This window comes from Corvus hawaiiensis, chromosome 4 (assembly GCF_020740725.1).
Source record: "Corvus hawaiiensis isolate bCorHaw1 chromosome 4, bCorHaw1.pri.cur, whole genome shotgun sequence".
NCBI classification, from domain to species: domain Eukaryota; kingdom Metazoa; phylum Chordata; class Aves; order Passeriformes; family Corvidae; genus Corvus; species Corvus hawaiiensis.
Window position 1 is genome coordinate 55,522,172 of NC_063216.1, and position 27,635 is coordinate 55,549,806.

The 27,635-nt window shown below is 37.8% G+C and overlaps 1 protein-coding gene across 1 annotated transcript in view; it reads left to right on the forward strand.

The window, feature by feature from the left end:
• The window catches only part of CFTR (CF transmembrane conductance regulator), a 91,546-nt gene that overhangs the window by 15,998 nt on the left and 47,913 nt on the right, over positions 1–27,635 (forward strand). The window contains exons 4-11 of the mRNA XM_048302426.1: positions 4,466–4,681; positions 5,583–5,672; positions 7,041–7,204; positions 7,699–7,824; positions 11,791–12,037; positions 14,324–14,416; positions 14,949–15,131; positions 17,682–17,873. Of these exons, the coding sequence (XP_048158383.1) occupies positions 4,466–4,681; positions 5,583–5,672; positions 7,041–7,204; positions 7,699–7,824; positions 11,791–12,037; positions 14,324–14,416; positions 14,949–15,131; positions 17,682–17,873 (1,311 nt within the window). The remainder of the gene's footprint in view (positions 1–4,465; positions 4,682–5,582; positions 5,673–7,040; positions 7,205–7,698; positions 7,825–11,790; positions 12,038–14,323; positions 14,417–14,948; positions 15,132–17,681; positions 17,874–27,635) is intronic.

Consider the following 27,635-nt stretch of genomic DNA (forward strand, 5'->3'; position numbering starts at 1 on the left):
AGTCTGAACTGATTATGTTTATCACCTTTCCAGCATGTTAGCTAGGATTACCTTGACTTACTAAATGCCACCTGTTTGTTTGACAATCCTATCACTGGAGTTAAGAGCTGTGAAAATAATTTATTGCTAATGGTTGTCTCACTAGGTATGTTGTGTAGCCAGACTGTAAATCTGAAAATTGCTGTTAACCAATGTGCACGTTAAATATCTGTGTTACTTCCAAGTTTCTGTGATTGAGTGGTAAAAAAGAGAGTGTATCACCTCTATAAGGAGGGGAAGGCAAGTCGGGACTAAAAGGATGTTGTGAGGGAGAAAATTAGAAGGGCTAAAGCCAAATTGTAACTAAATTTGGCCACTGCCGTTAAACACAGCAAAAAAAAGGTTTCTATAAATACATTGGCAGCAAAAGGAAGGCTAAGCAGAGTGTCCATTCTTTGAGGGCAGGGAGTAGTGTAGTGTCAGGGGGATACCCTTTAGGTACTGGACCCTAAATTGTCTTTGTCCAGGTAGGGCAGTTAACTATCTAGGACAGGGCCCCTTGCTATGTATGTATGATAACCCTTCTCTCTCCGCTCTTTCACCATTTTTGTCAGCTCTTCTCTGGGATGACATCTTGACCCCTACTCAATCATGTCTTTTATGTGCTCCTGTGATGTCATTACTGCCTTTAGATTTTAAACTTTTTTTACTCACCAAGCCAGCAACTCCTTATTCATGATAGGTTTGTTTGTAAAAAAAAAAACCCAACAACAAAACAGTTCTACAAATGTAGCCTACCATACACTGTAATAGGTGCACCTGCAGAGTCTGCCAGCCGGAACCTTTGCACTAATGCATTCCTGTTAAAAGTTAAGCAGTGTCTGAGGGCTTCTGCAGACAGTCTTGAGGATAACACCCTTTCCCAAAGTTTAGGCAGTGTGTGTAGGCATGCATGTGCAGGGATTTATCCTTGTGGACTTTTTTAATGGAGTACAATTTTAGACTGGGTGAGGACAGAACAAGACTGCAGGATTTTTGAGTCATATTCTTTGGTTGTGTGTATGGGGTTTTTTAAAAATATCTTTAAGAAATCACAGATATGTGCAATTAAACACATAGTAAACGAATCTGTGCCTTTCACAATGAACATGGAAAGATTAAATCTTAGTTTAATTTCTTGATTCTATTAGCATTAGTCTTCATTGTATTTAAAGCTTTTTAAATTGAAAGAGGAATTGTAAAAAAACCAAATTGCTCCTTAAGCTGCTGGTGTTCTTTGCAGGGCTTGCTCACGGAAATTAATGGGAGCTTTGCCATTAATTTGAAAGGGGACAGGATGTTGTGCCGTACTGGCATAGGTGTAACCAAGTTGTGTGTTCTTTTGATCTTCATTTTCCTTTCAGCTCTTCTCTTGTCTAATCTCTGAGCTGTTTTCATGACATCTTTCTCGGACTGTGGTTTAAACTCTGCTGACATCCCTGCTGTTTGTGTAGTTGTCCTTTCAATTGGCATCACAGCTTTGCTCTCATTAGGTCTAGCCTTTTTTCCATCTCTCCCTTGTCCCTGATGTGCTGTAGGTAATGATGTTATTGCAGGGTGGACACTTGTGCTCTGGCCCCCTAGAGTACTACAACTCCCCCTCATAAATAGTGTAATGTTAGGCCCATTGAGTTACTGCACTTGATGTATTTGCTCCCTTGCTGTTTGAGACAGTTTCCATTCCTCACCCCATCAGAATATGAGTCTTGCAATTTAAAGAGAAGGTGTTACAGTGGTGAAAGAAAAATCTTTCTTTTTAGCTTGATACCTGCTAACTAACTAGGTACTTTGCTGTGAGGATCAGTTTGATTCTATTTGTATTTTGGTCTTATATTTATGGCCATGAAATTTGTATTTCCACTCAGGCACAACAGCTGCTAACATTAACTTTGAAGTGGTTTTAGTATCATATCCCAAAGGACCCTAATGAGGATTTCCTGAAGTTCTTGCATATGGGTCACGGGTGTGAGTGAGGAGGCAGGGACGGAAGCACTTCTTGGCCATATGCCAAAAAGAGATGTGCATTATTGTCTTCAAATGCAGAGTGCTTGAACATATGGGGGATACGTGTAACATAAAAGTTGTTTTTGCGTAAGAGTAATCATACCCGGTCAGATTAGCACAATACCCTGTGTCATAATCTCATTTCTCTTCAGATCTTTGCTCTTTTAATTAAGATTTCTGTGAGGGGGACATTTATGGGTTTCTCAGTGGCCTATGATGAATGCAGAGGGAAGAATAAGGACAGGTAAAGGCAAATGACTCTCGAAAACGGAATTTTCTGTTAGGTGTACAAATTCCATTCTTTTTTTCAGGCAGGTTGTTCTAATCAGTTTATTAATATTTATATCAGTGGGTAATTTCGAGTTTACAAGAGGAGAAATGAAAACCAGGTAGTTCTGCTTTGATTTGTATGTAGACTAGATAATATCTTTGGTTAGCAAGCTGATAAATCTCCACTGTAAACCAGTGGACTTTTATGCCCCATGAGATAGCGTATGACTTGGCTTATTGCCAGCCACTATTCTAGTCTGTAAATCTTTTTTTCCAGCAAGTTCGGAATGTGTGCAATACATTTATAGTCACAACAAACACAGCAGCAGAACATGTCATTTTCACTGGAATAAAAGTAAACACAAAAAAAATTTTGCAATTTTAAGCCTATATAGAAAAGCTTATCTTGGAATCTCCAAGAATATGAAAGCACTGTATTGTCCTTGAGAGGTGAATGTTTTGTGAGTTTTGGGGAGTCTTGGTTTGACGCTTTGGGATGCATATGGTCTAAGCACAGCTGTCTTGGGTCATGTGTTTTTTAATAAACACTCCTCCCTTTGCCTACTAATAACACTGAAGTCTTTGTCAAAGCTGGTTCCTGATTCACAGCATTTGTGTTGGGGAAGAGTGGTGTTGGATTTGGGTAATGTAGCACATAGTACAGGTATACTGTTTGAGATGTAAAATTCTACCTCTTCTGTGGAAAAAGTGAATGTTGAATATCAGCTCCGCCAACAATGACATTCAAAAGGGATTACAGTACAGGTTATAGAAGTACTTGGGATTGCTTTTGTATAAGAGAACTCAAAGGAGAAGAAAAAAAATTAAAGGGGATTTATCTAATCTATTTATCACAGTAGAACATTAATTACAGCTAAACTTCAGCAGTTCCCTTCTCTGAGTCTCAATGGTGCTCTGTGTGGTTTTCATCTGGAAGGCAGTACTAATAATTTCTTGGCAGAATTTAACACATCTCTATAAAAAAGAATTCAGTAGTGTCTTGTTACTTTGGAAGTATCAGATGCTTTCTGCTGCAACACAACAGAAAGAAGGATAAGGAGATGCATTTAAGTTCATAACACTATGTAGTTTTAAACTGAACATAACGTGAAGCAAGTGAAGCAAAGGAGCACATACATACTTCATGTCCTCCTGAAGCTCATGCAGAAGACAAAGCAAAATGTTAGACCACAGCACACGGGTGATTTTTGCAGTTCTTTGGGAAAGACTGGGTGAAGAAAGAGGAGGCAAGAGGCAGAGATGGAAAAAGATGAGGTTAGAGGAGTGAAAATATGGGAATGATGGGGTAGGGAGGGAAATGGAGGGCATAGGTGAGGTAGCTCTGGTGCGATTTAATTACAATGGAAAAGGAGACTGAGGACAAATGTAATAGCAGAATAAAGTAAAGTCAGGGCTTTATCAAATCATTTGGATACCTTGTAGTTTAGTGGTTTGACCTTACCTCTTTCTCTTCTCCTACCCTGGTTCTCTACTGTACTGCTCATCCCTGGATGGGAAGTGCTGGGCCTCCAATGCAGGAGGGACTGTTTTCTCTCTGGGACTTCTGTTAAATTTGCCTCCCCTACCATTTACTCCCTCTCCTCCTGCTTTTGTTAAAAAACTGGATACTGTTGAGTAGGATGAATAGGATGATCCAATTATTTATACTTTTATTCTGCTGCTATTTCAATTTTTTTTTTTTTAGCTGTATTCTCACTGTCTTGTGAGAATGGTGGTGTTCATTTTGGGAGTTCTGAGGCTTCTTGTGTCCTGTATGTCCAGTAAAGTGCAGTGAGAATTGTTCCCTAGGGACCAAAACAGAGATCCAGCCTGGTAAACTGGATTCGGCTAGTCCATTACAACTCTGTAAAGTAAATGTGGAAGCTAATCTCAGTTGTCACTTCTGTAGAAAATGATCAAACAAAATTTATGAGCTAGATTTGCTTTGGTGGAGTTGCAGGAGCATCACAGACTTAGACAGCAGTGAGTTGTCTGCTCTCCTGTGCAATTACTGCAATTTTCTGTGTTTTGCACAGCAAACAGGCCTGACTTCTTCATTTAAGATATAAAACTTTAAATCTCGTTTGGTAGGACTTGAAATTGAAATGTTAGCCATTTTGAAAAAAATTAACAAACTGCTGACCAAAATTATTTTTCTTGTTTCCCCCTACAGGAAGTCACCAAATCAGTGCAACCCCTTCTTCTGGGGAGAATAATAGCTTCCTATGATCCGGACAACTCTGATGAAAGATCCATAGCCTACTACCTGGGCATTGGCTTGTGCCTTCTCTTCTTTGTGAGAACACTAGTTATGCACCCTGCTATATTCGGTCTTCATCATATTGGAATGCAAATGAGGATAGCCATGTTTAGCTTGATTTATAAGAAGGTATTTGTTTCATTTACACTCTAAACCAAGCCTCTGTCAGTAGCCTATGTGACTTTTAGGCTACTTTGTTGAAAGATTGGTAGTTTTGTTAAGGTACACAAAGTACACAGAAGAACAATGTGGCTAACAGTTTCTGACAGCTCTCCATTTCCCAGTCCAAAGAATTAAATACCTGTCTACAGCTGGTTTGACTGAAATCAGTCTCTGTGAGTTCAGACTTGCTGGATATTTGGTGAGATACCTTAATTGTTCTACCACTGTGCTCCTGTTAAAAATATTTACTGCAAAGGAAGAATAACATGCTGGTGGCCAAAGAATATCTTCAAAAGAGAATTAGAGGTGAAGATTTAAAGAATAAGTGTAACATTGAAGGGATTGAGTTTGAATGATACTGTGTGACATCTCTATAGCATGAAGAGTCAACCCATCACATGTTCAAAAATACAAAGATTTAAAAAGTAACTTGGTTTTACCAATACCCAAAGCAGCTAATTTAAACAAACATGTTAGTTATTCTAGTATAAACTCACTGTGAAAGCATCTTTCAGAAATATTTGTCAAGAGGGGCAACAGTAGGAGATTTTTGAGGATGCACAGCAGCACACAGCATGCATGCTTAATTAAAGCTTGCATTTGCATATATATATCTATATCCATAAAATATTCAACAGAAAGCAAGGATTAAGTCAATAAATAAATATTTTTAAAGCAATTTTAATGGCTATATTGAATTCAAGTGACATAAATAACAAGTTTAATGAGACTTTCTTTATAGCATAAACAGATAATGGATTATTATTTATACTACTGTACCATTGCTTATCATTTTTATCTTTATTTATTCTGTTTTATGGAGATAATTTAGATGACCATTTTTATATGGTTTTGTTTTCTTTTACAGATCTTAAAACTGTCAAGCAGAGTTCTAGATAAAATAAGTACTGGACAATTGGTCAGTCTTCTTTCCAACAATCTGAACAAATTTGATGAGGTGCGTCATCAGTTGTTTAATTCGCTTGGTGATCCATCAAATACAAATGTAACCCTTCAAGCTATTCATGACGGATATTAAGGAAGGAAGGAGCATAAATGAGGAACTACACTGAGTGCTCATTGTAGACTAAATGCTCATTCATTACTTTAAGAAAATGTGTTGGCACATGGTCATAGAAATGCTCATTCTGATACTTATGAAATCCTTTCTCTCCTATGCTGATTAAAAGAAGAAACCTAAAGAACAGCTACATCATAAAAACATGTTTGTTCTGCAGTCCAGTGAAAACCTGCCAGGAAATCTCTGGGTTAAACAGTTGGTTTCAAAGAAGTCAGAACTTGCTGGTTCAGTCTTTCCATCCTACTTCCTGATGACTGTATCTTTTTACTAAGGTGATCCAGTCCATTTCTGTCATTGAACAAGCAATGAGGTTCAGCCCCCTGTTCCTATTATTACCCAGTCCACTCAAAGGGATTGTTGATTGAAGACTGTGTTAGGAAGTCTTAGAGGTCTGTCTTAGAAAATCTTACAGAGTCTTCTGTAAAACTTCTCTTTTGTTAGACTACAGTAAATCCCTGCTAATGCCTTTAGGAACTGGAAACTCTATGAACTTCTGTTCTCTATGTGTGTTTAATTGGCCCTTTGGTAGTATAAGATTTTCTTCCCATGAAAGACACGAGATCAGAGAGACTGTAGACACGTGGCTGGAACTGCAGGGTGTATTTACTTTAAGCACTGTATGACTACATAGAGTAATGCCAGCTAGTGCTGCGCAAGGCAAGTGGTCTGTCATTGCAGCAGTGTGGCTGCAGTAACACAGACTCCTGTGCACCTGATCACGGGATTCACTCCAAAACCTCCTGAATGCGAAGGAATGTGACTGAAGTAGGCGGCAATCTGCTTTGAATTGGTTGTGTACAACATACATCTCTTCACCAAAGTAATATTTGCCTTCTGTATCAGATTAACACCCTCAGAAGATTCTTACATGTATTTTTCTCATCTTACAGTGGTTGAAAAGCCAGCATTGATGCCAAATTTTGTTTACTTTTACAAAGCTGTGACTTTTCCTCATGCATATACGTAACAAAGAGACAATTGCAGATTGAACTTTGCCTTAGAAAAATCAAAGTTTAGGTGTGGAATGTATATGTATTGCTGCCCTGTCATCATAATTAACACCCAGAATGCTATGTGCTCAGGATCAAAAGTCCTCCTTTATAAACTTGTTTTTCTGCTGGAAATATTTGTACCATTCTTCATTACATTTCTCAAAGTGTCACTTTAATGACTACTTCCTTTTCTTGTAGTTTTCAGAGCATGTCTCTAACTTTTATTATTGTTTTCTACTGTGGCCTTCCATAGGGTCTTGCTTTGGCTCATTTTGTATGGATTGCACCATTACAAGTGGCACTGCTGATGGGGTTGCTCTGGGATATGTTAGAAGCTTCTGCATTTTCTGGACTTGCTTTTCTAATAGTCGTGGTCTTATTCCAAGCCTGGCTGGGACAAATGATGATGAAATACAGGTGACAAGAATGTTCTAAAATATTTCAATATATTTTCCTGAAACACATTGGTTTTAAGAAGTTTAAACCACTTGATTAAGAGACTCTGGTTATAACATTGCATAGGATGAGTCCAAAGAGTGTTTTCTGTGTACGGAAAATTACAAACAAAACTTTACTTATTTAGCAGCAGGTGTCTAGAATTAAAAAAATGAAAAGTCTAACATGGAGTAAATAGCAATAAAATTAGATTTAGCATTAAATCTAGAATTTTTATAATTAAAACTCCTTGCTCATTACTTGATTTATTCTTTTTAGAATTCACATTTTCTCCTTTTAAAACAATTACTGGATTTATAATAATTCCTTCTATATTCTTCATAATAATTCTGTTAAAGTAAACATTTTAAGTAGAGGCATATATGGAAGCTGTTTTCATAAGATATAATGGGATACAAGCTAACTATGCAGGATGAAAAAGATGAAAATTAACCTATTGCCTTTTTACTTTGTAGGAATAAGAGAGCAGGAAAGATCAATGAGAGACTTGTCATCACCTCAGAAATAATTGAAAATATACAGTCAGTTAAAGCCTATTGTTGGGAAGATGCAATGGAAAAAATGGTTGAAAACATCCGTGAGTAAGTGTGCTCATTTGTTACACAAATTTTTTTATGTGCTCAGAAAAAAAAAATTAGGTGGCTATGAACATCATCTGTGGTCATGTTAGTTAAGAGGTAAAGCAACAACTATTAATCCTCAATAAACTAACCATGCATTCCCACACTGCAGCTTGGATTTTTGTCCCAATTTTTTTTTTTTTCAAGTTTACTATGGAGGTGAGAGTTTTTTGGTTTTTTTTTTAATTTACTTCCTCATTTGTTATAATGATGTTTCAGTGGTTAGTTTGCACAGGTAAAACAATTGTGGGATGTGTGTTTGTTTCTGGCCAACCCTGTCCTCATCTTAAAATAAAAAGCCCTTTTGTGACGGTTACTTAAGGCTTAATAGACGTCCCTATTCTGTGGTGAAGGAAACAATATGAATCCTCTGCTGCCATTTTCTGAGAAATGCAATAAAGCTGGTTATAAAATTTGCATACAAGCTGTGAAAGGAATAGAGTAGATTCATGTATTTATCATGCACATTTACATTAACATTTATTGTCTGTAGATGGCCTTGTAGAATGCTTATCTCCTCAATTAATATAAGGATTGAACTGTAACTACCAGACCTGAAAGAGAAAGGAGGTAAAAGTTAGCTGAGACCTGTGAGAAGGAAGTCTTTGTTACCAGCAAGGAGTCCTGGGGAAAGGGAGGAGAAGTGACATATTGATTGATGGGTGATGCTGCATTAAAGCTCTCCCATGTGTCCTGTGTGTTTGTTTAGTCCTTTACAGAGAAATAAAATTCTGTGCCAGGTGTGTGATTGGGAAAATAAAAGAAATATAAGTGTCACGTTATCATGTAAATAACAGACATAAAATTATATTGTTCCACAAACATCTTCTTGTTCAGCTGCTTTCTGAAAGACAATCCAGGCAAAGAGTTCTTTACCATTAGAATTTGTAATTGTTTATTATAAACAATTAGAGAAAACTCAGTCTGAATCCAGGTCATGAGTGCTAGCTCAAGGATGGAACTAGTTTAGGATTTGCCTGATGTCATTAGTCACATGTATTGCTTTTAGGAAATTTGTGAGCACATCATGCTAGCAAATCCTCTAGAAATTAACTAAATAAACTCTAGTCCACAAACTGGTCACAGAAACCTGGAAATTGGACTGTTATTTTATTATCTATATTTTCTATAATAATTTATAGTAAATTTTGTAATGCTGCAGTTAATTTTTATTGTATGATACATGGATTTTTAAAAGACAAGAATATTACAAGATCAGAGTACTTCTCCTATGAAGAAAGGCTGAGATAATTGGAATTATTCAGCCTGGAGAAGAGAAGGCACTGGGCAAACCTTGTTGTAGCCTTTCAGTACCTGAAGGGGGTCTATAAGAAATCAGTAGAGGGATGTTTTGCAAGGGTATATAGTGATAGGACAAAGTCTATCTGCCTTTGTACTGAAGGAGGGTAGATTTAGATTAGATATTAGAAAGCAGCTCTTCTCTGTGAGGGTATTGAGGTGCTGGAACTGGTTTCCCAGAAAAGCTGTGGATGCCTCATTCCTGAAAGTGTTCAAGGTCAGGCTGGATGGGGCTTGGACCAGCCTGGTTTAGTGGAAGGTGTCCCTGCTTACATCCAGAGGCTTGGAACTGGATGATCTTTAAGGTTCCTTCCAACCCAAACCACCCTATAATTCTATGATTCTTCTGTACTTTTTTGAGTCATACAGCAGGTCATTTGGTGAAGACATCACCAGAGCAGGTCAACCCAGGAATATCAGTTTCAATTGAATTTGGCTGCTGAACCAGCTCTGCCAAACCTCCCCATCATTTGGTTTGTTAAGGTGCTAGGAAACAAGACCTTGTGCTTGAAGCCATGTCTGTGTTTTAGCCAGTGTGTTATAACTCAGTCATCACAAAATCATTTTTACATGCTGCCATTTTCTGATACAAGCCAGTTTAATCAGCTTCAGAGACACCAATATGGGCTGTCTACTGTGTGCCCTCTTAAGTCTGCACTGAAAATAACTGTTCATGACAGGTGCCTGAATAAACATACCTGCACTCCTATGGGCTATGCAATGTATTCAGAGGAGCAAAAAAACACCCCAGCAAACTGTTGCTCTGAACCATAGCACAGCACTGGAGAGGGTGAAGGTTGGAAGTGTCTGTACTTTGCCAGCAGAGACACATCTTTATGTAAAGCGAAGGATCTCAAGCTTATGTATTTAGTACTGGTTTCCTGCAGCATCACTGCAAAAACAGGCCTACACTGGCCTATACTCTGTGTATGCACAAGGCTCATAGGGTCCCTTACATCTCTTTCCAAGTACCCATATTGCATCAGCAGGACCTATCCCAAGCAAGTGTGTAATCTACAGAGCTTTCAAGTCAGACAGAAACACCTCGCAAAAACTTTGGCTTGTGGCTGCATCATTCTGTGGCTGGTACTTGGGAACATACTGAAAAGGGTTAGTGCTTTTCATTCTCCCTCTTTGGAGCAGGGCTGTGTTCTTCAGCACTGGGGGTCTTTTTGATAGCTTCTATCCAGACATTTATGTGGGACTGGATGAGCACCAAGTCCCAAAGTCTTTGTTATCCCTATTTGGTGCTGCCACTTGCAGTTTCATACAAGCTCTGGAGGGACTTAAAAGGCCTTTTCTCCCAGGGAGTAGCTCCATCATGGTGGTGACTTGTGTGTCTGGCTATTTTATTCAGGCTTCTCTTGTGAAATATAGATTTAACAAGAAATGCTAGGCACTGCTCCAAAACGGGCTGAGCTCAGATTTTATGTCAGGGATTTTTAAGTTCTCTTTGGCTGACAAAAGTTGGTAGGATGCTGGATGCATATAGAATTCTCATGCATGTGTGATGGGCAGCTGAAAGGGTGTTTCACACAGCATCTATGTGGACGAACTTTGGATGCAGACACTGGGTCAGTATAAGAAGACACATAAAGATTATGGTGCTCAGCCTTGCAACACCAGGTCTTGCCATCGGTGATGTGACTGCAAACTTCTGCATGGTATTCCAGTGGTTATAGCACTCACCCAGTGAATGGGCATCGTGGGGTCTAGCGCCATCTCTAGCCCCTGTTAATTGCTCTTGCAGGGAAGCAACTGCTCTGTCACTGCAGCAGAGGTGCTTCTGTCCAGGCAAAACTGAGCTGCAGGGCACCTGGGGTATGTGAAGTGAACAGAGTCAAAATGAGAGCAGTCTCTTCAGCAGAAGAGAAGTCTTCAGCACTGTGAGTTAGAGCTCTCAACTCAGAAAATTATTTATATCCCCTGGATTATTTATCTTTTTGTTTAATAGCTTGCTATAAGATGCATAGACCTTGTGGAAACAGCTAGGAGTAATCACTGATTGCGTTCCTGACTGCACAGGAGTCAGTAAGCTTCTCTGTAGACTGAGCTTTTATGGAGAAAGGAAGGTGGAGAGCAGACTCCTTGCCTTCCACCTCTTCAAACTGGGGTTAAGTGACACCTTAATTCATGGGTGAAGGTGTTAGTAGGTTGCCACGCAAAAGAAGGTGACCTTATAATCAGGTTGTCTATTGTAAGGTTTTTTTATGGTAACATATAGTTAATCTGGCATTTCAAAGTATCTTTTTTCTAGGGGAGTTATGCATCTAAATGACCAGATAAGTATGGGATGATCCTTCTGGGAGTGCATCACATACAACAGTGTTAGATGCTGAAGGTTGGTTGTGCCAGGAACTGCAGAGGCTTGTGGTTTATTTGGTATCCAGTCATGACAGATATTGTTATTTTCTCTGACATCTCTGAACACTGATGTCAAAATTTGACTCTAATTATTTGCAAGGCCCAAAAATAGTTTGGAGTGTTACTTTATAGCTGCATTTCTAGAAAATAAGAAAGATGAGTGAGCCTCTGAGTTAATTCTTATGCCAACAGTTCCGTCCAAAATATTCGTAAATTGCAAATTGTGACATCCTACACTAATTATTTGTATTTTTTTTTTAACAGAACTGAACTGAAGCTTACCCGTAAAGCTGCGTATGTGAGATATTTCAACAGCTCAGCCTTCTTCTTTTCGGGCTTTTTTGTGGTGTTTTTAGCTGTGCTTCCGTATGCTGTGATTAAAGGAATTATTCTCCGAAAAATATTTACCACCATTTCTTTCTGCATTGTTCTTCGAATGACAGTGACCAGGCAGTTTCCCGGCGCTGTACAGACCTGGTATGACTCTATTGGAGCAATAAACAAGATACAGGTAGGGTACATAGACAAAAATCTTCCCAAGTACGTAAGCTAATTCTTTATATCATGTTATCTTGTCAGCTGATCAACAAAAGCACACAGCATTTATGCAGACTTTTTAAATATATGTTGCTTTGACTAAACACCATGAAATGTCATTATAAATCTTGATATTGTTCCCCAGGCAGCATAACCACAAGAGTCTCATGCTACCTGCTTGCTGCTTTTTTTTCAAAACAGTGACATTTAGTTAGTTATTCTCATTGCAGAACAAGGAACTTAATAAAATCATGAGTTGTGATGCTTAAGAGATGTTTTTCCTTCAGTAAAGGAAGTTAAAAATTAGGACATGTTTTATATAGCATGGCTTCCAGGAGTCACAGATCTTGCAGTCACAGATCTTCTGTTTTTCTAGATACTAGTGGCAAGAACAGCAGGAGACTGTGTGTTTTATGCAGATGTGCATCTCATTCATTATGAGTAGCAAACATAATTAAGGTACCAGTCAAATAATTATTACCCACCTTACCTACTGAGATCAATTGCTCCTGTACCAGCATGAGACTCTTATCTGCAGAGTCAAATCAGAGTGGATTCTCATTAACTCCGTCTTTTTTATCTGCTGTTCTGAAATTATTCCCTAGGAAAAGAATTCTTACACTATTTGGGGTGAAAGCTTAGACCTTTTTCATTACATATTTATAGATGTGGGGTGTTTTGTAGAACATAGGTTTTGTTATTTTTAGTATGATAAAAATAACTAGTACAAAACTTAAAGATCTTAATCAGATGTCTGAACCTCAGTCTAGAATAAGAAATAAGTGTAGGATTTTTATGGTTTTCAACTGGGCAGGAAATTCAAGAAATCAAGCCATAAACCTTTCTATTTGACATTCAGAAGACTGCCTTATTTGGTCCCATTATAGGCTTTTCTTGTGCTGTCAGATTCCCTAGGCATTAGTGGAAGTATCCTGTCTCTCCTGTTTCCTGGAAGAGTGTGTCCAATGCCCTGGACAGAGTCACAGAATTGGCAAGCCCAGTTGCCACACCATTGCCTTCACTTCACCGAATGCTTGTTTTTGGAGATTTTAGCAAATGGGTGCTCCAGAATCCATAAATAATCATCTCTTTGTGGCAGGTTCAGTAAAGTCCCCATAGACAGACAGGACAGAATCCCAGAACACTAAAGTCCTTTGCTAGTCTTAAGAAACATAAAGAATAATAAACCACTCACACATCTCTCTGATTTAATTTCCACATCAGTTTAGAGAGTTGACTGGGCCAGGTATATCCCCTGGGTCATTGTATTTTCACATGTTTTCTAGACCATGTTATTTCAGAATCAGTGTGCTCTCTCTGGCTATCACTGCTCCAGGAACTCCACTGGATGACCCCTTTGTCATGAAAGCATAGCTATAACTTCCTTTTTTTTTTTTTACATAAACCATGTGTGTTTTGCTTTACAGTTTTTCACTTCCTGCTCTTTTAATCATCTGCATTTTCCCTTCTTCTTGTTCTGCTTCGAAAATTTGGAAGTGTACTGTTGAGAACTGATTTCCTCATGAGTCTGCTTAGTTTTTCCACTGTATTGCTCATGTAGATCTATTTGCTTCCACATAATTTAAGAATGCAGAATTTGGAGGAGACGATATCTACAGACTATATAGCCTTAATAAAATAATGGAATAGAGAGGCTGTCTTTCCTACATTAGCATAGGCTTACTCTTATTTCCTAATGCTGTCCCAGAAGTCAACACGAGCACTGGGTTGCTGACTTGTGTCATTTGAAATTACACTACATCAGTGCTGCACTTGGCAGGATCATTATCTGCCTTTTATTTTTGTTGGTAGAGAGATCATTCCAACTCTTTTAAACTCATGTCGTTTTGGAAAATGAAGGTAGCAGCATGTAGCTGCTTTGTTTCACTGTTTACCAGAATGCTACCTTCTACATCTTACTCCAAAACCAAAGCTTTATTTGAAAAGGGTTAAGGTCAGAGGGTGATCTTGCCTGATACAAGTCCTGAAAGCAAAACAAGTGCCAAGTTTTGATATTCTTTCTAAATCAGAACCAAATGCCCTTATGGATATGTTTTCACTAGCAATGAAAGAATTGGTAGGTTCAGAAACATTTCCTTCTGCATCCAAAAGATACTGTATAATTTATGTTTATGCCTCCGCTGAAAGCACTGCAAAAGTGTCACCAGAAATATTAGTGCTGTGTGTAGGCAAATATGTACTGCTTTGTGAGATATGACCTTGTCCCTTACTGTTTTATCTGCTTTCATGGTGTTTCTAGGATTTCTTGCTGAAAAAAGAATATAAAGCTCTGGAGTATAATCTAACAACCACTGGGGTTGAGCTGGACAAAGTAACAGCTTTTTGGGATGAGGTTGGTACTTTTACCCAAAATTTATTAAAATACAGAGTTTTTTTTTTTTTTTAATATTTGCCATGATGTTCTCTAAAAAGAGCAGCCTACACTCTTTCATTTTAACTTGCTTCAGCTCTCAGCAGGCAAGGAATACTTAGTAAGTAATTAATGCATGGTATCAAATTATCCACAGTCGAGAACCTTTGGAAGAAACCTTTTAGTGAGTGTTAAGGCCTGTAATAAGTAGCTATTACTGATTTAAGCCAGCTTGAAAACAGGATCAGGCTGTGGCATGTATAAACATTGGAAAACAGTTCTATAATAAGCAAATTTTGTTTGTGTCCACAAATTTAGGCACAAGTCCAGTACCTACATTGAAAAATATTTAAGAATATTTAAGAATATAATGAGTATTTTATTGATAGGCAAAGGAACATGAGAAAAATAAGTTCATATGTTTTCATAAATCCATACTATGATATACATCTCTGCATATGCATGTTTTATTTATTTTTTATGTACATCAGATACATATCCATGTATGTTGCAGGGAATTGGAGAGCTGTTTGTAAAAGCAAACCGGGAAAACAACAACAGCAAAGCTCCTGGCACTGACAGCAATCTCTTCTTCAGTAATTTTCCACTTCATGCCTCTCCTGTTCTTCAAGATATAAATTTCAAGATTGAGAAGGGGCAGCTATTAGCTGTTTCTGGATCTACTGGAGCTGGCAAGGTATTTTTGCTTCTGCTGGTTGAACAAGAGTCCTGATAATTATAAGGAATGATACTGTGTTGTTACCTGTATTGTTACTGTGTTCTTATTATCCTGTGCTTGCTGCAGAAATGATGGCTGCAGGAAAAAGTATGGATAAACTGCAAGTTTCACTAAAATAGTTATTTGAAGTTTTATTCTGTGGCCAATATGAGATAGAGTTTGCTGGATATTTTTTGTAATAGAAGGTTACAGAATTATAAGGTAATAGCAATTTAATGACAAAATGTTTTCCCATTGGAAGTAAAAAGAAATTTTACAGGAATAATGCAGACTGAAACCTAAAGTTAAGGCTCAGGGTGAGAATCTCCCTGCCTTAAAAAAAAATGAAGAATATAGCATAGATATTCAGATGGCTCAGTGTGCTAGAAAGCTTTTTTTTTCCCTGCCTTGCTAACATTTTAAGGAAAAATTTGAACACAAGATAGTTCATAACCTGACAAGCCTGACAAGAATATAGCCAGGTATGTGTGCCCTGGACATGTGGTGTACCTGATCACTTAGCTCTGGTTCCTACAGTGCCTCCTTTGGGCTTCCTGAGACCCATGTGAAAGCCTGGGGAGATGCTGCTGAAACTGGCAGTTTTCTGTGAAAAGTTGTGGTTTAGATTATTCATCATTTTATTACCCCAAAATGTTATCAGTGCATTTAGTTTGCAGATGACACAGCCAATTAACATCATTAATATGAATGAGTTGAACTGTGATACTCTTATTCACTTTGAACAGCAAGTAATTAGATGAGTCTTTCATCTTCACTGGGTTTTTTGAGGAGATGTGAATGTTAAAACAAATTTTCATTATGCTTCTCCTGTTTTACAAGTTATAGGTGAAAATATTATGATTTCATTTACTTACATGGGGTAAAATCTTTGGTCTGTTGGAATCAATGACAAAGGACCCATCAATTTCAATATGATCAAGGCTTCTTATTTTTCAGTAATGGTCCCCACAAGAAAGAGAAAGGGACTCAGAACATGAGATTGTTCTCAAGATAATAAATTAAGGTGCATTTTTCTGTGATACTTTAGAATTAACAGAACAGTTTATCTATGGCTATTGCTAATGCTGGTAATTGTAATATAGAAATGTGAACTAGAAAATGCTGAAGGATGTATGTATATCTCCTTTATTCTGCTACACAAGAAATTGAGGAAAATTCAGATTACACTGAACTGCTTATATGAGTATATACATACCAAAAATTTGCACTTTTCAAGGCAATAAAAATAAAAGCCTTATAATATTATCTAAAAAGTTACAAAAAATAAGGTTCACCTCCCACTCACCACCCCCTACAAAGTACTGCCCTTCCTTTACAACTTCTTAATGTAAGGTTCCTTCATGTTGCTTGAGGCCGTTACTGTATATTCCAGGAATTGTCAGGCCTGTGAAACAGACTGAACAACTATTTTATCTATAGCAGGTATGAAGCCTGACATCAGCTCTTTAATATCGCTTCAGTATTAGATAGGGTTTGTTTTGGTTTTGTTTTGTTTTTTAATTTGTGTTATATGGCACAAGATACAGTGTACAAAACATACCCAGTGGCTGTCCTTTGCAAGATTGGAAGCTTCCTACTCAGCATTTTGGAAAAATCAGATTCTGGTATAATGGAAGGAATCTCGTGAGACTCCCCCAATATATTGTATAGCTTGCAAAAGGATCTCTGGGTTTGACAGCATGAAACTGTGACTTAGACAGATTTTTTGGATCTTTGGCTGTTACGTCCCAACTTTGTTGACTGTTTATTAATGATAAGAACACCACTGCAATGGCTCTGTAACATATTTTTCCGTGTATTTCTCAATTCTATTCTTTGATCTAGTAGCCAATGATGTGTGACAAGGTTACTACAAGCTACTGATTAACTTTGAAATTATAACATGTCAGTACTGAAATTGCAATCAATTCTTTTATGGAGGGAAATAGTAAATATACTTAGGTCATGCATTCACGTAAATGAGTTAACAGTTGCAGAGGAAAATTCAGATCATACTGAGCAACTGTATATACTTACACAAAGAAATTGCATTTTTCAAGGCAATACAGATAAAATACTTATGAGCACTAGCAAAATGTTAAACATGAATTATGTTGTACAAAGAGCAAACAAAATAGTCACTGATGATGGGAAAAATCAAATAGCATTCTCTATAAATACTAGTACCTTCTGTCTGTATGTGTTTCACAGATTTTCACCTTGTAAAATTATTGATAGCTTCATTAAAATGACATACTTTTGCAGCAGCATGCCTTTTTTACAAGATATCTTACACAATTTTTATCGTTTATTAAATTAAGTTTCTCTCATATTAGAGGCCTTTCAGAATCACATGTATCATGAAAATCTCCACTAACTGCCATTTGAACTAAATCAGTACTAGCAGGAACCCTCTTGACAGGACAAATATGCCATTTAAGTGACTTAGCAGAGTGATTCTGACTTTGTTCAACATTTCTTTGTTGTAGAGATCTCTGACATACTAATCAAATGTTAATATTTTTTCAGACTTCTCTTCTGATGTTGATAATGGGAGAATTGGAGCCTTCGCAGGGTAAAATTAAACACAGTGGAAGGATATCCTTTTCCCCTCAGGTGTCCTGGATCATGCCTGGAACAATAAAAGAAAACATAATTTTTGGTGTATCTTATGATGAATACCGCTACAGGAGTGTCATCAAAGCCTGTCAATTAGAAGAGGTTAGTCATCTAGGACTTTTAAGACCTGTGACCCAATCCAAGTGAAAAACCCCAAAGAAAAAGTCAGGGAATGGTGCTAGGTGAGAAATTTCTGAGATTTAAGGAACTCAGCCTGGAATTACAAGTCATTTTGTTGCCAGCTGCTTGGAGAGACGCTGACACTGACAGTTATGGTGGTTTACACAACAGAAGCTAAGTAAGCTGTCTCAGACATTATGTGGTGTCTGCCTTCTCAGCCTTCCTTGCTAGTTAAAAAACTGAGTAAACACACTGATGTTGAAGAAATTATGTACAAATATATTATTCCTACAATTTTTTGTCACATTTCTTGTGACACATCTTCTTTGTCACATCTGCATTATTTAGTGGAAAATCTTGACTAAAGTTGGGATTTTTTCTGTGTATACACTAAAAGTTCTTACACTGGAAATAATTTCAGGATCGATCCTTATATGACATGTAGCCCACAATGAGTACAATCACGTTAAAATGTCTTTGTATGTGTTTCATGTTGACAGAGGGTAGTATAGGAAAATATACTTTTCACATGGCAAGATACAAAAGGAGCCAGTATTTGAGACCTTTGCAAACTTTGCTATGCCTTAAGATTTTGCCTGTAATATGCAAATAGAAACAGTAAATATTTAACTGTGCTGAATAGGATTTTTCTTTAGGCCACATAGTGAAAGAGATTTTTTCTTAGCACCAGTAAAGCAAGACACTATAGCCAGTCTGTTTGAAAATAAGATAAGGTTACTGCATTTTACTTCAGAGCAGGGTATAGTTAAGCACTAAAGTAATATTTTCCTATATGTTTCTGGCCATAACAGCTTATGTTTGGATTTTTAATTTAGTTTGCTGGAATTCTCTTTGGAAGCTCCTCAAGACAGGAGAATTAACTACTTCTGTGTCAAGCTTTCTGAAGACTTGTCCTTAACCCCAGTTGTGAAAGTTGTAGTTAATGCCAAAGCTCCAAGAAACAGCTGGCTTCAGCAGTTCAAAACTGCCCTTGCTCAAGGAGGCTTCCCAAGCCAGGTCCTTCCTAGAGCAGCAGGTGATTAATGGTGACTCAGTGCCTCAGTGCTGGTGGGGCAGCTTGGTGTCTCAGTGGTCATGGGATGGCTCAGTGTCTCAGCAGGCTGCAGCTCCTTTGTTCTCCAAGCAGGCTCAATCAAGCCAGCTTTCATCAGTGTTGGTGCAGCTCTGTGCAGAATGATATGCTTCACTTCCTAGCAGGGCTTATTATTTGAGATCGGGTTTGATACTTTTTTTTTTCTTCTGGATTGAATAAATTGGGCTGGCCTGAAGAGAAGTCAGAATAGTCTGGAAGAATGCCAAATGCATTGCTATTATTATGCTTTCTTGTCTTGTTAGCTTTCATGTGTTACCAAGCAAGACTCAGTATGGCAGATTGAAGGATGGGTTTCAAATACTAATTCCCTGTTTATTCCCCAGTGCAACCTTTTCGGGGTTTATTATATTAGTGCTTTGCATTGGAGTTGTGTGTGTGTGTTTGTTCTCCTTCTTCAGAAAGGAGAAACCAAAAGGTTTTTGCCTAAGTGAGTTCACTCTGCCCCCTACTCTGCAACCTTTCTAGGTAGTTATATATTCCACCTAAAAGCAGGCCTGCTGAGTCTAGTTCTTATGTGGAACCCTTAAGAAACAAAGGATTGGTGATACAAGAGAGTTTATTTCCTTTTTGCGTATATGCTCCAAGTCAGTTAACATACAGCTCTTAACAATGGCTAAGTCCGACTTATTTCCAAGCTCCATACTCACCAAAACCTTTTTGGAATGCAAAGGCATCTTCTTTGACTCAGTGGACAAATAGATGTGTTAGTAAGGCAAAAAGTAACATACCTGTGAAATGCCCCTTTTACTTTGTCATTTCCACCCTCAACGTATAGAGGAAGCAAACTGAAGATCTAGTCCTAAATTTGATGTCTTTTCCCCTTCTTCTTTATTAGCGCCAATAAAATGCTGCAGGTTACTCTGTGTGGGTCACATAATACGATTTACGTGGCTTTGAGGCTTCCAGACACACAGTGAGTAGCCTGTTCTTGTTTGCAGCAGAACAGGATGCTGAAGCTTGGTAATGTCATACAAGGTGCTTTCCACTTTGGTTTAGGTCTATAGAGATATGCAAATGATATCACAGAGTTGTAACTTAAATAATTTGGGGTGTATGAGAACTTTCACAAAAGTCAGTGCTACATTCTCCTGCCTGACTTTTTTGACTGGTATGTAGTTAATTTACTAAGGAGTTATCACTTACAGCCTCTTTAGAGTTGGTAAGTATGCAAAGTAAATTTATCTCTAAGTAATTATGAAAGGTGGAAAGTGCAAGTAAGTATTTCCCAGAGCTTTACATACAGTTAGGTGTCCAAGAATAGAATTTTCCATGTATGGGAAATTAGATCTTTATTCAGAGGTTAGAATGTGTTTTATGTTAGATTTTTATTCTGTAAAGTTGTAGAGAATGTCAAATCTGTTTATGTCAGCCATTACCTAAACAACAGGTTTGCTTTGGTATGTTTTTCTTGAATGGAAGAATTTGTTATGTTGTTCTAAAAGATATTCCAACAGCTTTACTTTTTGTTCTATTTGTGTATGGAGCCATCAAAAGGAAGGTTAAAAAGATGATTTCTTCTCCAGTTAATTTTGATTAATCACAAAAAATGTTACTGAAAAGCAGTGAAACTGTGAGCAACAAAAGGATTTTCTTTTATTTCTTTTATGAGCTTACATAATTTTATAGCAATTTAGAGTGCTGAAATGGGACATATTTTGGTCCAAGTAGTTCAGGTAGCTACATTTGTACTTCCTTAACTCTCTTAAGAGATTTCTCTCTTCAGCTTCTTAGTCTTGTTGCCTTGATGCAATTCACCTACCTTCCAGCTGTGCCATTGTACCTGTTCATGATGTAATGTGAAACAGAAGGTGAAGATTAAAAAGAAAATTGTTATGATATATTGGAGATCTGCATACCTCATAATACTACGCCAAGATAGTTTGACAGTGTGTTGGTGTAGGGCACAATGCACTAGGATGTCAGTCTCTGCCTGAGTTTACAAGCTTAATTAGTGTGTACGTGTCTCTCAAGCATCCTTTTTTTCATGCGTGGTGCGGCTGTTGTCTCGCCCAACGCCCCTGACACAGGTGCATGACCGGGTGGTCAGATGCAGAGAATCGTCGTGCAGTAGACACTGTTTTGAGTCTACATGTGGGAAGCGTGTGTTTTAATGGTGCTCCTCAGAGTGTAGTCCCACTTGATGACACATGTGACAGCAGTAGAGTGTCATCGGTTTCATTCATGGTCCCTGGTCCTCACAGCTCTTCTCTGTAGCGTTCTCTGGGACCTGGGGATAGCAAAGGCAAGGGACACCACAGTGCAACCCTATCTGAGTGTATGAGATCCAAGCTGCTGAAATGATCCATAGTGAAATACAGTCATGTGTTGAAGGTTCAGTGAGGGAAGTTTGTTAGATCTAAGTACCACTGCTTCTCATAATTTCAGGATGTCACTGTACAGGTACATAATACTGAAGAATCATCAGGAGGGTTCTCAACTGCATCTCCATGCATCAGAGAAAGTATGCCTAAGGGTACTTTTTAAACTTCTCTTTTTATGTATATTTTTTATGGTAGTGTAGCTTGTTTTATATGTCTAAAATTATTCAGAACTGGATTACAATTACATTTCTTGATTATATTTTTCCTTTCAGAGTAGGTAGGGCATCAGAGGAGTTAAAATCATGTTTTACTATGTTGTAGTCTGCAGTTTGTAAATGGGAAGATGTTAAGAGAAAAGCAGTAAAAGGTGAAAGAACAAAAAAGACTGCTTTGGAGTTGAGATAAAGGGACTGTAATTAAGAGCGACATTAATGTTCTTGATATCCAAAAGAAACAGCCTTACTGGCAAAAATTCTTTCCAAAAGCCTAGCACACACTGAATATGACTGCAATGACATGTAAGTTGTGTGTAGACATGGCCCATATTTTTGTGTGATGCTGAGCTCAAGGGAATGTCAATACATTTAAATTACATGATACATTATGTGAAACATCACAGTAAAAAGTTTTCAAGATGCATAGGATAAGGGCTACCTGTTCCTTCTCCACTGCTTCCTTGCTCTTTTTTCCTTTTCTGGAGAAACAGTGATTATTTTAGCAAGCAAGAAAGCAGGATGAGTGCCTAATTTAATATGTCTTCTAAAATTAAGGTCCCAGTAAGCAAATAAGAAACTGAAGGCATTCACCTCCTAGATTAAACCATTCCAGCACAGATCAGTAGTCCTTACCATTTGTCCTTTATTTAGAAGCTTTTATGAAATTAATTCTTTTAATGAGAGTACTTCTGAGTTTGTGGGTATTACCTCTGAAGTCTTATGTTGGCATGATATAATAGAGAGAAGATGTAATAGGTATGGATTCTGAGTGCATTTTCTAAAGGCAGTCCCCATAGGCAAGTTTAAAGGTACTCAAAAAGTAAGATAAGATGAATAAGTGCCTCAGCAGCACTTTTGACGAAGTGGTTTACCCTTTTTATCAAGTACCTTTCACCACATTCATAATAAAAAATTATAGCAAGAGAGCGTGAACTTTTGGCAACACTTCAAGTTAAGGACGAAGTATATAGTAAAAGCTACTGAGAGATGTGAACTTCCTGAGTTTGTATGTCTGTGGAAACTTGCCACTAAATTTGAAGTAATTCTAAAAGTATGACTTCCCTAAGGATTATATTAATTGGAGGTTGTATTAATGTAATGGCAGGGATAACATGAATATAAATGGAAATTTGTAATATTTAATTTGTAGGGGGTAATTTGGTTTGCAAAATCCTTTTTACTCATGTTATGAAAAATGGGACAGGAATGTGACTTGATTTTCAGAATCAAGGTAAGGTTGAAAAATCAGTATTAATAGCCTGCTGTATGCAGGGTATGGGATTTTTGTTTGATGTTAGCACTTGATAAGTTAAAAAGTCAAAACCTTTGGACAGTTGAAACAGGAATTTTCATGTTTAAATGCTGTTAACATTGAACAAACTCATCCTAAGAAAAGGCATTCCTCCAGTCAAGACTACAGAAGCAGGCCTGTTATAGTTATTCATGTTTAAAAATAAACAAGCATCATATCACATTTGAGTGGGTCCCGTAGTTCATGAGTTTTGAAGCCATACTTCCATGACTTCCAGTTTTACCTTTCTGTTATATAAGATAGATATTTTTCCACCTAGTTAATTCATTTGATCCTTCAGCAGTTACCTAAGAGGCCATAAACACATAATGGCAAACTACCTTTGAGAGATTACCACTCTCTAAGTAAACACATGTTCTGATTTGAGAGACACCAGCTGCTCATGAATGTAATGTTTAACACGGCATGCAAATAGAGGAAGTGTTTCCGTGTGAAATTGAACTCTATAGTAGTACTAAAGAAATTTGTGGCTACATTCTGTGGAGCCGGGTTTACAGGGAGTGCAGGAGATTCATTTTCATCTAATAACTAGATTATGGAAAGATTAACTACAGAAAGAGACAGTCAATAGGCCAATCCCAGGTTTGTGTTCCTGTGTGTTCAAAGTCTCCTTGCAAAAGATGATGTCTGTCCCTGGGTGAGAAGTTCACTGCAGTGTCAAGGATACCCCAAAACGGAAACACGTCCTTGCATCCCACTGTACTGCTCCAACGCCTTTTATCTGTGCTGATTTTGGGTTGGTTGGTTGGTTTGGGTTTCGGTTTTGTTTTGTTTTGGGTTTTTTGTCACATGACTACATCAGTAGGTGTAGAGAGGTTATTATGTCAGTGAGTAAAATACTTTGTGCCCTGATTTTGAGCCTTGTTTTCACAAGGGAAATTTGCAGGTTAAAAAGTGTGTGGAAGAGAGGAACAATCAAGGGTTCAAGTCCAGAACAGAGTGCTTTGTGGTATGTAATTCTCTACAAGAGGGTATTAAATGTTAGCTTGGTTATTTAATCAGATACACTTCCACAGTATAATTATGTGAGAGCAAGTGACTTGACTTGTCTTCACAGATGGGGAGAGCCACTGTCGAGGTGAAGTTTATCACATCTTAATATAAACAGCTAAAAGAGTATAAATGCCTCTTTCAGACAGAAAGTACACATAATATGTCACAGATTCACAGAATATTCTGAGTTGGAAGGGACCCACAAGGATCATCGAGTCCAACTCTTAAGCCCATACGGGGACTCAACCCACAAACTTGGTGTTATCAGCACCATGTCAAACCTCCCACTACCGAACCTCCCACCATTGCATCTCAGACATGGGGGTAAAAAGCTGGCTACCTTTATGCTTTTTCCACTCTACACTGGTGTGATCCACTGGCATATGCAGACTCTGCTACTTGAAATTCTTGTCTGTGGCTCAAAATCATTGGCAGGTCAGCTGTGAAGCTGCAGACACAGTGAGTTTGCTGGGTGGAAGTTATAGCAGGGGAACATTTCAATTAGAGACAAACTCCCAAATACGCTGACTTCAAGAGGTTTATCAGTGATCACATAAATATGTATAACAGACCCCTCTGGCAATGTTCTCTGTTGATATAGTTTAATTAAAAACCGGTTTCAGTCAAGACAGCTCTCCCCACCCCTTTCCCTGTCTTAGGTACCGGGCTCTGGACTGATTACCTTGGATGTTGTCCTATCTTCTGTGTCTTTTCTGGAATCATATTTAATTCTCTTACCCTGCGTTTAACCTACCCACATGCAGTGCACTGACTACTTCATGTTTCAAAAATCTATTCCACGGAAATATTTCACCACAGAGAAAGCAAGTTTTGCCAGCATTCATGTGAGTTTTGGGTGAGCCTGACACTCTGTTCAAGGTCACAAACTGTTGCAAAAACAAAGCTTATGCTTTTGGATCATGAATCCTTCAAAAAGGTTCAGCTAAAGTCTAACAGAAGCCTTGGCTTATGGAATCACAGGGAGAGAGAAGAGAGTGACCTAAATAAAATAAAATTTTAAAGAAACCTGATTTGAAATACTTTAAAGAAATCTGGTTTTCTGGCTTCATTCCCAGGAAAATGAGGATTCAAGTATATTCAGGCTGGTTACCTAAAAGCCAAGATACGAGAAATTATTGAAAATTCATCTTTTAAAAAATCATAGAAGTGTTCTGTGGTAGGTATGAGTCTGGAACACAAGCCTTGATTTCAAAACTTTAAAAATTCAAGTTTTTCAGTTTAGTTCTTATCCGTCTTATTTCCAACATTATTTATTTTCTGAAAATCAGGACAAAGGAAAGCTATACTTTCTGCAGAATGACATTTCTTGTTTGTTACCTAAAGATTTTTAGTAATCACTGAATTCAAATCCAGAGGTCTGTTTCAGTTACATTTCTACCTCAATGGTATATTAGAATTGAATATGATTGCTTGGAAGTACACAAATATTCATGTTAGTGAGAAAGTAGGTAGCAGTTAATTTTCCCGTTATAACTAAAGAGAAAAATTATGACACAGAGTGGAATGGTATTGCAACTCCTGCTTGAAACCCCTGGTGCTTCTTCTGCTTAACTTGTATTCAGCTTTTTATGCAATAAAGATTTCAGTATTTTTCTTCAAATTTAGTGCAAATAGTCAGTCTACAGAAAAGGAATGGCAAAGTGTATTCAGAGGCAGTTTCTCTAATACACAGAGAAAAGATGATGATGATGATGAAAAAGGGACTACTTTGGTAGCAGTGAACAGTGTTAATGGCAATGAAGAAAAGGGAGGGGATAGAGATGACTGTAGAGGTGACTGTAATAAAAACAGAAGTGAAACAGAGAACTGAAATAGAGTGAAGATGAAATGCAGAGTCAAGACTGCTGCTCTGTTCCATCAGTTTCATGACTGTTTTGTCTTTTATGAGGGAAAGCAGAAGAGAGATGATCAAACCCCACATAATTAAGGACAAATTTAAGGAAGAAAAAGAAGTCACGTAAATAAAATACTCAGGTACTATAATTAGAACCTCTTGGGCAGTTTGAGTAACTTTGGATATACTAAGCAACTCTTGGTTCTTAGAGACTGTTCTCTGTCATGCTTTATTATCTTCATTGTTGCTAATGATTTATCAAATTATTCTGATAGCAATTAATCTCTACAGAAAAAGACTTGGAGTGTGAAGTCCATTCTGGAGTTTCCTTTTTTAATAACAAGCCCGTATTTCCTGTTCATCCTGAAGCTGTTCTGGCTGTATTCTTCTTTATCAAGCCTGAAGGTATTATGAGGGCCATCCCTTTGCTGCTGAGGTAGATGATATGGCATTTACACTGCAAAAAATGCAAATAGCTATTAAAAAGGGTACCTTCTCCTTGAGTGTGCAATTTGAGATTTTTTTAGCTTCTGATATTAGGAGCATCCGCAAAAGTAATTAATGTCTGTGGGATCTGTAGGGGTTTTCATGTATGAATAGTTACCAACAGGTTTCTCAATTTAAGCATTTAGAAACAGATATGTTAAAGAAAATCCAGTGGCTACTTCATTAATATGCTGAGTCTTGTGCCGTTCAGCATCATTACATTAGGTTTGTCCCTGGCTTGATTTCACTTCCTGCATAAAATGACAGCAAGGATGTATTTGGACTGGCCCTACGTACTTTTTTACAATAGGTCATGCATGTTCCAACAAATAGCATTGTGTGTCTATTGGACTTCATTACTTTGTTTACGCCTTTGGAAGAAATTACTAAACAGTTTTTAATTGTTATAATTACAGCCTGAAAAGTTCTTTGTCTGTTCCATGCCATATATTATCTTGAGGTGAAGGGTAGAGGAGAGCAGAAGGGGAACTCATTAAAAGTCTGATTAAAATTCCATGTTGACACACCTGCAAAGAAATATATCTGATGAAATCCCACTACCATTTAAAGCAATGGGAACCCTGGAATGAATTTCAGTAGAGCTAGGATTTTACCCTGTTTGCAGGAGAAGACATGCTGGGCCCAGTTCTTCCCCTGGATTTTTTGGGAAGGAGTAAAACCAGGAAACAGCAAGGGCACCAGCACCATTACAGGCTGCAGTACTGGTAGAAATGGGAAAGAGCTGAAATCAGCTTAGAGATCTGGATATTTAACCGTGCAAATCCCTATGTTAATGCCAAAGTTACAGATGAATAACATGACTCCTGCACACATAATGTGACCACAAGTGATCTGACCAGGTTGTCTCAAATAAATGCTGGAAAACATTTTATGCCAGAATTTCACTTGTTATCTCTAAATACTTCATGACCTATAGGAAGGTGTTTTTGTCACATTCAGAAAATTTTTCTTAAAAACTATTGCTGGCACATTCCTCTTTCAGCACATACTTGAGCTGTTATGTTAGTGACAGAGATTTGCTTGTGTGACTCCTTTTACAAGAGGGAAATAACTAGTTAACGCAAGAATAATTTAAAAATCACCTGCAATAGATTTTCCATACATGGGAGCATCTTGATTTTAAGGTCAAAATCCTCTAAGTCAGGAAGTAAATGCTATTATCAAATTAAAGAGTTTTTGAGAATCTCCCATTTCCTGACAGACCAGGCAGTGAATTTCTAGCTCTTAAGTGGCTGGACCCTTCATCTGTCACTGTTCCAGGTCTGAACAGCATTGTTCACTCTGTTCCTGAGGTCAGGGCAATTTGCAGGGGAGGAAGAAGGAAACATTTTTTGGAAGGACTTTTATTTATTTATTTATTTTGCAAAATCTCAGAGGCCTGGAATGCCAATAGGTTGCCCAACAGAGAGTGATCAACCATCAAAATC